Source organism: Bos grunniens, chromosome 25 (genome assembly GCF_055505025.1).
Source record: "Bos grunniens cultivar Pamir isolate PY7600 chromosome 25, Bosgru_T2T1.0, whole genome shotgun sequence".
In the NCBI taxonomy this organism is placed as follows: domain Eukaryota; kingdom Metazoa; phylum Chordata; class Mammalia; order Artiodactyla; family Bovidae; genus Bos; species Bos grunniens.
The window spans coordinates 24,575,272-24,587,305 of record NC_141189.1 but is presented as its reverse complement, the minus strand read 5'-3'; the positions used below and the strand labels follow the sequence as shown (position 1 = coordinate 24,587,305).

At 41.6% G+C, this 12,034-nt stretch overlaps 1 protein-coding gene across 5 annotated transcripts in view; it reads left to right on the top strand.

The window, feature by feature from the left end:
• Nucleotides 1–10,152, top strand: part of LOC147345317 (acyl-coenzyme A synthetase ACSM2B, mitochondrial-like) — a 48,326-nt gene extending 38,174 nt beyond the window's left edge. The window contains exons 14-15 of one of the 5 annotated variants that reach the window (XM_086375478.1): nucleotides 7,718–7,800; nucleotides 9,552–9,775. In XM_086375478.1, the coding sequence (XP_086231604.1) occupies nucleotides 7,718–7,777 (60 nt within the window). In that variant the 3' untranslated portion in view covers nucleotides 7,778–7,800; nucleotides 9,552–9,775. Of the gene's footprint in view, nucleotides 1–1,395; nucleotides 1,689–7,717; nucleotides 7,801–9,551 lie in introns of those variants that run through there. The other 4 variants (XM_086375479.1, XM_086375480.1, XM_086375476.1 and 1 more) reach the window with 4 other exon arrangements.
• The last annotated feature ends 1,882 nt before the right edge of the window (nucleotides 10,153–12,034 follow it).

Here is a 12,034-nt window from a genome sequence, read left to right as displayed (position 1 = left end):
ATGCAAAGAAACAGAGGAAAACAGAATGGGAAAGACTAGAGATCTCTTCAAGAAAATTGGAGAGATCAAGGGAACCTTTCATGCAAGGATGTCCATGATAAAGGACAGAAATGGTAGGGACTTCACAGAAGCAGCAAAGGAGATTAAGAAAAGGTGACAAGAATACACAGAACTATACTAAAAAGGTCATAATGACCCAGATAACCACAATGGTGGTCACTCACCTAGAGCCAGTCACCCTCGAATGTGAAGTCGGGTGGGCCTTAGGAAGCATCACTACAAACAAAGCTAGTGGAGGTGATGGAACTTCAGCTGAACTATTTAAAATTCTAAAAGATGATGCTGCAAAAGTGCTGCACTCAATATGCCAACAAATCTGGAAAACTCAGCAGTGGCCACAGGACTGGAAAAGTTCAGTTTTCATTCCGGTCCCAAAGAAGCGCAATGCCAAAGAATGTTTAAACTACTGTACGATTGTTCTCATTTCACATCCTGCAAGTTTATGCTCAAAAACCTTCAGACAAGGCTTCAACAGTACGTGAACCAAGAACTTTCAAATGTACAATCTGGGTTTAGAAAAAGCAGAAGAACCAGAGATTAAATTGCCAACATTTGTTGGAACATGGAGAAAACAAGGGAGTTCCAGAAAAACACTACTTCTGCTTCATTGACTATGCTAAAGACTTTGTGTGGATCACAACAAACTGTGAAAAATTCTTAAAGAGATGGGAGTACCAGACCACCTCACCTGTCTCCTGAGAAACTTGTTTGCTAGTCAAGCAGAAACAGTTAGTACTGGACATGGAACAACAGACTGGTTCAAAACTGGGGAAGGAGTATGCCAAGGCTGTATATTGTCACCCAGCTTATTTAACTTATATGCAAAATACATCACGTGAAATCCTGGGCTGGATGAATCACAAGCTGGAATAAAGGTTGCTAGGAACAATAGCAACAAATTTAGATATGCAGACGATACCCCTCTAATGGTGGAAAGGGAAGAGGAACTAAAGAGTCTCTTGAGGAGTGTGAAAAAGCTGGCTTAAAACTCAACAGTCAAAAAAGTAAGATCATGGCATCCAGTCCCATCACCTAATGGCAAATAGATGGGGGATAGTGGAAATAGTGACAGATTTAATTTTCTTAGGCTCCAAAATCACTGCAGACAGTGACTGCAGCCATGAAATTAAAAGATGATTGCTCCTTGGAAGAAAAATTGTGACAAACCTGTGCTGTGCTTAGTCACTCAGTTGTGTTCAACTCTTTGAGACCTCATGGACTGTAGCCTGCCAGGCTCCTCTGTCCACCAGGCGAGAATACTAGAATGGGTGGTTATGCCCTCCCCCAGGGGATCTTCCCAATCCAGAAATTGAACCAGGGTCTCCTTTATTGCAGGTGGATTCTTCACCAGCTGAGCCACCAGGGAAGCCCAAGAATACTGAAGTGGGTAGCCTATCCATTCTCCAGGGGAACTTCCAAACCCAGGAATTGAACCAAGGTCTCCTGCATTGCAGGCAAATTCTTTATCAGCTGAGCTACCCAGGAAGCCCATGACAAACCTAGATAGCATATTAATAAGCAGAGACATCACTTTACTGACAAAGGTCCATATAGTCCTAGCTATGGTTTTTCCCTTAGTCATGTATGGGTGTGAGAGTTGGACCATAAAGAAGGCTATGTGTGTGCAAGTTGCTCCATCGTGTCTGACTCTTTGCAACCCCATGGACTGTAACCAGTCAGGCTCCTCTGTGGAATTCTCGCAAGAATACTGGAGTGGGTTGCCATTCCCTTCTCCAGAGGATCTTCTTAACCCAGGAATCAAACCCAGGTTTCCTGCATGACAGGAAGATTCTTTACCATCTGTGCCACAAGGGAAGCCCAAGGAAGGTTGCATGGTGAAGAACTGATGCTTTCAAATTGTGATTCTGGAGAAGACTTGAGACTCCCTTGGACTTCAAGGAGATCAAACCAGTCAATCCTAAATGATATCATTGGAGGGACTGAATGTTCATTGGAAGGACTGCTCCAGTACTTTGGCCATTTGACATGAAGAGCCAACTCATTGGAAAAGATCTTGATTCTGGAAAAGATTGAAGGCGAGAGGAGAAGGGGGTGGCAGAGGATGAAATGGTTAGATAGCATCACCAACTCAAGGGACATGAATTTGTGCAAACTCTGGGAGATAGTGCAGGACAGAGGAGCCTGGCATGCTGCAGTCCATGGGGTCACAAAAAGTTGGACAACACTGTTAAACCACAACAGCAGAACATCTAGAGAACTTGATATCATCCACATCAGCTTTCAGGATTTGTGACAAATCCTAAGTAAAACCCTGAGTCATTATGGTCCAGGTAAATTGCTTTTATTCCCAGGTAAGGCAAAAGGTGTTGGCTGGCTTCATCAACTAGAATACTAAAGAATGGACTGCATAAATATTGAAGAATTTGCTTCCAGTGGGAATGGATATTAGTAGTGATGAGGGTTAAGGACAATAAAGTATTGGGATAATGATTGTTTATTATTCAGAGGTCCTGGACAAATCTCTGCCCTCCACTTTCAGGTTTTTCCACTGGTAAAATAGAAATATGCAAGGGTTAGTCCAAGTATATGGAGAAGGAAATGGCAACCCACTCTAGTGTTCTTGCCTGGAGAATCTCAGGGAATCCCCCGAGAATCCCAGGGGAGCCTGGTGGGCTGCCATCTATGGGGTGGTGCAGAGTCAGACACGACTGAAGTGACTTAGCAGCAGCAGCAGCAGCAGTCCAAGGATAATGTGACTTTGAACCTTTTAATCTTCTATTCAGACGTTATGTCTTGCAGAGCTTCTTTACTTTTAGATATTGATTAATTCTGAGAAGAGGATTTGAAAGATCTATTAGAATCTTGATGGGAGGTGCACTGTGAATTTTGCCAATATCAGGTGGAGATTTTGCTCATTAGGAAGTTGGGAACCAATGCAACAGGGAGAGATGATCTGTGTTTCTAGAATTAGCTGTAGTACCATCAGACACAGAGCAAATAAATCATTCACATAGTTGGCTGCTTTGATGACTACTGTTAAATTCTAGAATTATTGGTTCCCTTTTTTGAGAAAGAAATTCTGACATGATAGTTTTCTAAGAAGTATCAGCCTAATAAATGGGTAGGGGCAGAGGCACTAAGGGGAAAAGTGTGTGTTATTTCTCAACCAGCCTGAACAAAAGGAAATGGATTCAGAGAGAATAATCTCTTGACATTCATTAGAGATCCCTTTTAATACTCCAAGACAGGGGACGCTTTATAGTAGTGTGATTGAGCACTGAGAGTATGGCTCCTGTGTCAGTTAGGACTGGAAGTGTTAGTCACTCAGTCATGTCCAACTCTTTGCAACCCCATGGATTTTAGCCTGCCAGGCTCCACTGTCTATGGAATTCTCCAGGCCAGAATACTGGAGTGAGTAGCAGCTCCCTTCTCCAGGGGATCTTCCCAACCCAGAGATCATTCAAGCTTTTCCCTATTAACAGTTTTCATCCAATACTGAGCTTGGCATTTAGTGATGAGCTGATATAAGTTGGAGAAACCAGATTAAGTTTGAGTGACTATATTAAATCACTCAGCGAATTTGTGAGGATCTTTGGTTATTTTGGGAAAATCTTTGACTATGGCTTATAGTTCTGCTTTAGTTCAAGGAATATAAAAAATTAAGGGTTTAGCTTCTGGATCTTCAGAAGGCTTAATTTTGAAGGAGCAGATATTGATTTATTCAGAGGAAAATAGGGTGGGGAGAATTTTAGGGGAAAAGGAAAGTTTGGTGAGAGAATTAGCAAGGAGGAACTGAGGATATGGAGAAGGTGTGGGAGGCATAGAAGGGAAAGAGGAAGATGGTGCTGTAAGTGGGGCCAGAGGAGGAGGGACTGTGTTAGAGCAATAAGACAGTCCCAGAGACTGACACTGAGACAAAAAAGCCAAGGAAGAAGAGCCTTAGGCTTCAAAGGGGACTTTGTCTTTCTTTGTTTACTTGCTTCAGTTAATTTTAAAATCAGATTTTGCAAAGAGGCAATTTGAGACTCCTGATAACATTTGAAAGTCTTAAAACACCAGTTGAAAGAGATGTTCCATTCAGTTTTGGAAATTTTAAAGCTGTATTTGTCCAATTTGGTTTAAAGAAAAATAAGTTTGGGGTTTTCAAAAGTTCCCCATAATAACCATTGATATTCTAAATTGTCTTTGATCAAGTCAATTTATATAGTTAGAAATTGGCATGAATGAAGACTGTGGTTTTCAAACATAAACTAGACCAGGGTCCTTGATGTGTGGGAGGGGCAAGGTGGAAATACTTAGATAACTGGGAATTCTATTTCCCAGAGGTTTTTCTCTAAGAAAGAATAATTTTCAAACAGTTGGAACAACTCAAGCAATCTTAATTGCTCGGAGGCCTAATGCCAGCCAGTGTTGAGGAACAGTTTGGCCCCCGAACTGAATTATCTGGTCCCAGAGGAGGTACATCAAAAGCAGCTCAGTGCAATTCCAGTAGAACAATCTCTATTCCAAAAGGATTGGGTCAAAGGCTGAGTCTGTACAATTCTGATTAACTAACCCCTGTTCCCAAAGAACTAGGCTCAAGTCCAGTCAGTTCTAGGAGAAACAGTCCTGGTTTCAAAGAGAATCATGTCAAAGGTTAGCACGTTCCAACTGGGACAGCCTGATTTTAGTATCAGGCTAAAGTTTCAATGGAGCACCCACACACAGAACAAGGCCTTAACTAGCAAGGATGAAACCTTTAAGTAGAACCTGAATAAAACCTGAGGAGCTTCAAAACACAAAGAGGGTAGAAGCTCAAACCTGAGAGAAAGACTTATCCTCAAACTCCAGGGCAGAATGTGGAGATGCACTGTTGCTGCTGCAGCTGCTAAGTCACTTCAGTCTTGTCCGACTCTGTGTGACCCCATAGACAGCAGCCCACCAGGCTCCCCTATCCCTGGGATTCTCCAGGCAAGAACACTGGAGTGGGTTGCCATTTCCTTCTCCAATGCATGAAAGTGAAAAATGAAAGTGAATTCGCTCAGTTGTGTCTGACTCGTAGCAACCCCATGAACTGCAGCCTACCAGGCTCCTCCATCTATGGGATTTTTCAGGCAAGAGTACTAGAGTGGGGTGCCATCGCCTTCTCCGTGAGATGCACTGTTATGTAGTCTTAATAAGGGCTTCAGCCAACCCCATGAGGAGTTCTGAAGCTAGGACAACTTTTCCCAGGGGAAGACAGGGAGAAGGGTCTCTATGCTCGTGTAGGTTGGGTTTGGATACAGGCTGCCCTGGAAAGAGATAACTCTCCTTTACTGCTGCACTCCCCAAGGTGGTTTGGCAGTGGGGGAGTAAGTCTTTCATTCCGGCAAAGGGATCTGAGTAGCACATCAAAGAATCCACCACACAGAATTTCAACCTCAAACTGATAGTGAGGCATTACGCCGAGTCTCTGAAATCAGACTGTTCCATTCAAAATTCATCTCCATTACATTTCTGAACAATTACTCTGTGCCTCAAATTCCTTATCTGTAAAGTGGGCTAGTGGCGTTACACCTTCACAGTTGTTAATATGAGTTAACATTAATATTTGTAAGGCATAATGCATTTGGAAGAGTGACCAGCACATTAGTAAACATTTCATAAGTATTTTTAAAAGGAGACTAGAAATCCAATCATAATATAAATTTTGAATTGTAACAGTATCTTGGAGGATCAGGTGGGGTGGTACTATCCCACAGTATAACACTATATTATTCAATAGATATGTCTCCTTTTTCGAGTTTCACATCTAGAATGCCCAGGGCAGTAGACTTTTTCCACTTCTTCCCTCCTTCCAGTAACTATATCTTTCTGCTTCCTTCTTCGTAATATGCAGAGTGGTTTTCCTCTTACCGTTAAACCCTGATCTCCCCTGAGACTTCGTTCTACCCCATCTACATCCAAGTGGCCAAACATTAAATATTTTAGGTCATACTGTCTTTATTGCAACTCTGCCCTGATACTATGAAAGCAGCCAGAGACGATTGTCAATGAATGGGTGGGGATGTGTTTAAACAAAACTTCATTTACAAAAACAGAGGAAGGTTGAATTTTGCCCAAAGACTATTGTTTGCCAGCTCCTGCTCTATTCCATTGTGATTTTAACAAACTCCTTCAACAAAGTCAGTCTTACTTTATGGAAGATTCCCATACCAGCTTCTATGATACTTTTTCTTTATCTGTATCCCTGCTGTTGGGGCTTCTCTGGTGGCTCAGTGGTAAAGAATCCACCCGCCAATGCAAGAGATGGGTTCATCCCTGGGTCAGAAAGAGCACGTGGAGAAGAAAACGGCAAGCGACTCCAGTATCCTTGCCTGGGAAATTCCATGGACAGAGGAGCCTGGTGGGCTACAGTCCATGGGGTTGCAAAACAGTTAGACACAACTTAGAGACTAAACACCAATCCCTTTTGTTATTCTTTGCATTAAACCCAAGACCATTCAACTCCTAGACCAAAGCCCTGGCAAGCTGATCCATATAGAGGGAGGTCAGTTCAGTTCAGTTCAGTCTCTCAGTCGTGTCCAACCCTTTGAGACCCCATGAACTGCAGCACGCCAGGCTTCCTGTCCATCATCAGCTCCTGGAACTTGCTCAAACTCATGTCCATAGAGTTGGTGATGCCATCCAATGATCTCATCCTCTGTCATCCCCTTCTCCTCCAGCCTTCAATCTTTCCCAGAATCAGGGTCTTTTCCAGTGAGTCAGTTCTTCGCATCAGGTGGCCAAAGTGTTGGAGTTTCAGCTTCAGCATCAGTCCTTCCAATGAATATTCAGGGATGATCTATTTTAGGGTTGAATGTTTGATCTTTTTGCAGTCCAAGGGACTCTCAAGAGTCTTCTCCAACACCACAGTTCAAAAGCATCAATTCTTCATTGCTCAGTTTTCTTTATAGTCCAACTCTCACATCCATACATGACTACTGGAAAAACCATAGCTTTGACTAGATGGACCTTTGTTGGCAAAGTAATGTCTCTGCTTTTGAATATGCTGTATAGGTTGGTCATAACTTTTCTTCTAAGGAGCAAGCACCTTTTAATTTCATGGCTGCAGTCACCATCTCCAGTGATTTTGGAGCCCAAGAAAATAAAGTCTTTCACAGTTTCCATTGTTTCCCCATCTATTTACCATGAAGTGATGGGATTGGATGCCATGATCTTTGTTTTTTGAATGTTGAGTTTTAAGCCAACTTTTTCACTCGCCTCTTTCACTTTCATCAAGAGGCTCTTTAGTTCTTATTTTCTTTCTGCCATTATCGTGATGTCGCCTACATATCTAAGGTTATTGATATTTTTCCCGGCAATCCTGATTCCAGCTTTTTGTTCACCCAGCCTGGCATTTCTCATGATGTGCTCTGCATATAAGTTAAATAAGCAGGGTGACAATATACAGCCTTGATGTACTCCTTTTCCTATTTGGAACCAGTCTGTTGTTCCATGTCCGGGTCTACTGTTGCCTCCTGACCTGCATACAGATTTCTCAGGAGGCAAGTCAGATGGTCTTGTATTCCTATCTCTTTCAGAATTTTCCACAGTTTATTGTAATCCACACAGTCAATGGCTTTGGCATAATCAATAAAGCAGAAGTAGATGTTTTTCTGGAACTCTCTTGCTTTTTTGATGATCCAACAGATGTTGGCAATTTGATCTCTGGCTCCTCTGCCTTTTCTAAATCCAGCTTGAACATCTGGAAGTTCACGGTTCATGTACTGTTGAAGCCTGGCTTGGAGAATTTTGAGCATTACTTTACTAGCCTGTAAGGTGAGTGCAATTGTGCAGTAGCTTGAGCATTCTTTGGCATTGCCATTGGGATGAAAACTGACCTTTTCCAGTCCTGTGGCCACTGCTGAGTTTTTCAAATTTGCTGGCATATTGAGTGCAGCACCTTCACAGCATCATCTTTTAGGATTTGAAATAGCTCAACTGGTGTTCTATCACCTCCACTAGCTTTATTAATAGTGATGCTTCAAAGGCCCACTTGACTTCACATTCCAGGAGGTGAGTGCTCATACAATAGTGATTATCTGGATTATGAAGAACTTTTTTGTACAGTCCTGTGTAGTCTTGCCACCTCTTCTTAATATCTTCTGCTTCTGTTAGCTCCATATCATTTCTGTCCTTTTTTGTGCCCATCTTTGCATGAAATATTCCCTTGGTATCTCTAATTTTCTTGAAGAGATCTCTCGACTTTCCCATTCTATTGTTTTCCTCTATTCTTTGCATTGATCACTGAGGAAGGCTTTCTTATCTCCTATCTCTTATCTTCATCTTATCTCATATGGCCTTATCTCTTATGTCTTTCCTTTTCTCCTTTGCCTTCTCTTCTATTCACAGCTATTTGTAAGCCCTCCTCAGACAACCATTTTGCTTTTTCAAGGACAGACAAATAGGAAATGATTGAGATGGAATTCAAAACCAGACCTTGTAACTCTTAGATATCTATCTATCTGTTCTACATTAATAGCCATACTTAATATTTTTGAGTGTTTACCCTGTTGGAGAGGAAGAAATTTTCCTCTACCTTTCTAGGTTCTTCCTGCTGGTCTAAGTATTAAATCAGTATGAGACAGATTAATAGGAGAAATCAAACACAAATTTAGTCATGTATTCTTGGGAGAGACTCAGGAAAACTCAATAACTCACCAAAAGAGTCAGAACCCTCACCTTAAATACCACATTCAGCTGAAGACAAAACATGATGTTGGGAGTAGTGGTTTAGGGAACCTCAAAAGGGTGTTAGGCAATTCTAATGGAAATGGAAAATCAAATATTTGGTAAATAAATGTTTTCTGAGCTGTATAGATACAATGGGTCACAGATGGACATTGATGTCTAGGCCCTGTTGAATCTTCCCCACACCCTAGACCATATTCTTTGCAGAGATATCTCAGGAACAAACTATTTAAACATTTTAAGCAGTTATGGGGTAAGGAACAAGAAAAGCATCCTGAGTCTTCTATTTCTTAAAAATAATAAGCCTAAATTAATCCTCACGCCCAAGAGGCACATTTTGAGCTGGCAAATTTTCTTCCCCTATAGCCTCATGCAAGAATTTAGTCTATGTAATTGCACTTTTTTATCACAACAACTCAACAAAGTTGTTATCCTTCAGTCTGCTCAGTGGGAATACTGAGTCTCAGAAAAACTAAGTGACCTGACCAAAGCCAGGCACATGGTAAAGGAAAGGCTGGAGCCCAGAGAGTCTGAGGTAAAAACTCAGATGGCTGTTTACTGTGTCATGTTGCATTCATCATGCTGCATCTTCACTCTTCTAGAGAATGTCAGAGACCAGCTAACTAATCTTTATGTTTAATCTCTTGTCCTCATCCCAGAACATTTTCTGAAGATTTGTATCACACAAGGGGTTTCCCAAGGGACTTACCAGGATCTGTCCTCACTCACCTGGAGCTTTTGGCCTCAAGAGTTTCCTCTCACTCTATAGCAATTCCTCTGAAAAATCCAACCCATTGGGGTCACAAATAACCCACTTTGGACTGATCTTTTCTCAACAGATAGAGTTCGTCTTAGATCTGCCCAAGACCAACACAGGGAAAATTCAGCGGTCAAAGCTTCGAGACAAGGAGTGGAAAAAGTCTGAGCAGGTCGGAGTCTAGTGATACCTGCAAGGTGCTTTACCTTAGATCCTACCCTTCTTCCCCTTTAAATCCATTTGAGTCATCTGCCTTCCTCTGGGGATATGAGATTCTTTATGACAAAACATGATCTGATTTTTGTCTTTCCTTGGTTATTATTTCAAAATCTTACCATGTTAGATATTGAAAAAAGAAAAAGAAAGGAGGAATGAGAAAGAGAGGAAAGGAAAGGAAACAGAAAAAAAGGTGGGGAAAGAAGAAAGAGAAATTAAAATAGCAATAAAAAGAAATTGAGAAATAAGAAAAGGAGGGAGGGATCATAAGATGGAGGCCAGGAGGAAAGATGGAAATAATTAGAGGGAAGAAGAAAAAAAGAAAGAGGAGAAAGGAAGAAATGAAGGAAAGAAAGAAGGTGGGAAGGTAGAAAGGGGAAAAAAGAAAAGACAGAACTCAATAAAATATCAATAGTAAGAGAAAATGATAAAGAAAAATGATGGGAGACAGGAAGAAGGGGAAAAAGGGAGGAGAGAAGGAAATTTTTAGTTTTCTCCCACAAATAGATAGTGACAAGAATCATGAAGAAAACTGAATCTTATCTAGGAAACAAAAGGCTATAACACCCCATCACACCCCTAGAACAAAATCTCCATACAGAGAGGCTTGTGAGTGTGGTTGGAAAATTAGAATCACCCTCAAGTAACTTCAGATTTGGGGGAAATCATGACCAGAGGAGGGGAAACACCATTTATTGAGCATTTGCCACATGCAAAGCACTGTCCATGCAAGCCATTTCACAAATACTATTATGTCTTATCTCAACGTGGCATCTACAGATTTCAGATCATGGCTATGAGAATAGTGCAGGCACCTCAAAAGGGTGGCCCTTCTCCCATGGCTTTTGTTTCTATTTTTTTGTTATCTACTCTTCCTAGTATCAATAATAAAATAATTTTAAAGTTAAGACCCTAAGGGTTATCTTTGGGGAAAACAAAGAAGTTTTGTTGAAGAATAAACCACAGAGTCAGTTCCTAAGACTTCTGGATCCCAGAGCCAGGGATCCAGGAGAGGGGTAAGGACTATGAGGGCTTTACCTATAACTAAGAGATGGAAGGTGAATCTTCCTAGCAGATTAAAGTTTAAAGTGAGTTGAAGAAAAAAGCAAAGGGTCTCTGAGAGTCTATGACTCTTCTTCTTAAGAATGCTTAGTAATAATAACAACAGCTTTAATAAGAATATCAATTATTTATAAAGTACTTGCTAAGTGTCAGGCCCTATGGCAAGATACACATATATTAATCTCACTTTTCAATTCAAGTTCTATTATTTTTTCCCATTTTATGTGGAAAAAACCTAAGATTTGGAGAGATTCAGTGATATTCTGCAAAGTCACGTAGCTGGTAAATGACAGCATCAGGTTCAAACACAGACCTGTCTGCTTACAATGTCTATGCATCCCTTTGCTTGCCTTCTTCTCTAACCCTTACTACTCTTAAAGTAATGTTTTAAATATTCCCTAGAGAGAGGGGGTAGCAGTGTAGGAAGATCTTGAGCTCACATCCTCCCAGGGACACACCAAATATATACCTACATATATAACAATTCCTCTTGAAGAATACTTCAGGACGGATTGAATAACTACTGCACATAGGCAGACCACATAGATATAGATAAGAGAGATGGAGACATGGCATACATGAGAATCCCACCCCTATCACAGCAATCTTCAGTAGGAAGCAATATTGCTGAAGGGTCCGAGTGCAAACTTATCCTCCCTGGGACATAGTGAAAATAGTTTAAAGGCCTCCTAGACCATACAAGAAGGAAACCCATTTGCTAACCCTAGTGAAAAGTGAAAGTGTTAATATCTCAATCATGTCTGACTCTTAGTGACCCCATGGAATGTAGCCCACCAGGCTCCTCTGTTCATGGAATTCTCCAGGCAAGAATACTGGAGTGGGTAGCCATTCCCTTCTCCAGGGGATCTTCCTGATCCAGGGATTGAACCTGAGTCTCCTTTATTGCAGGTGGATTCTTTACCATCTGAGCCACCAGCCAAAATGACAGGAAATAGCTGGAGCCCTCTCCAGGGTCAGAGGTGCTGATAAGCACCACTGCTCCTATGACTCCCTGTAACCCATGCTTGTTCCAGCTCCAGCCACTTGCCAAGGCAGCCTTGACCCAGGAACTACACCTAACCATGCTCTGCTGCAGCTCTAGTCACCTTACCAAGGTGCCCTTGGGTTTAGCATTCCCCAGTGACTTTTCTGACCTAGGTCAAATATAGCTCCAGCTGACCTGTGAAAGGGGCCAGGTGAAAGTAGTCCACACAAGAGATGTTCCCACATGAGGCCACTCCTTAAAGAAAAAGAGAGGTGTGTCTTTTGATTAATTCACAGAAACAA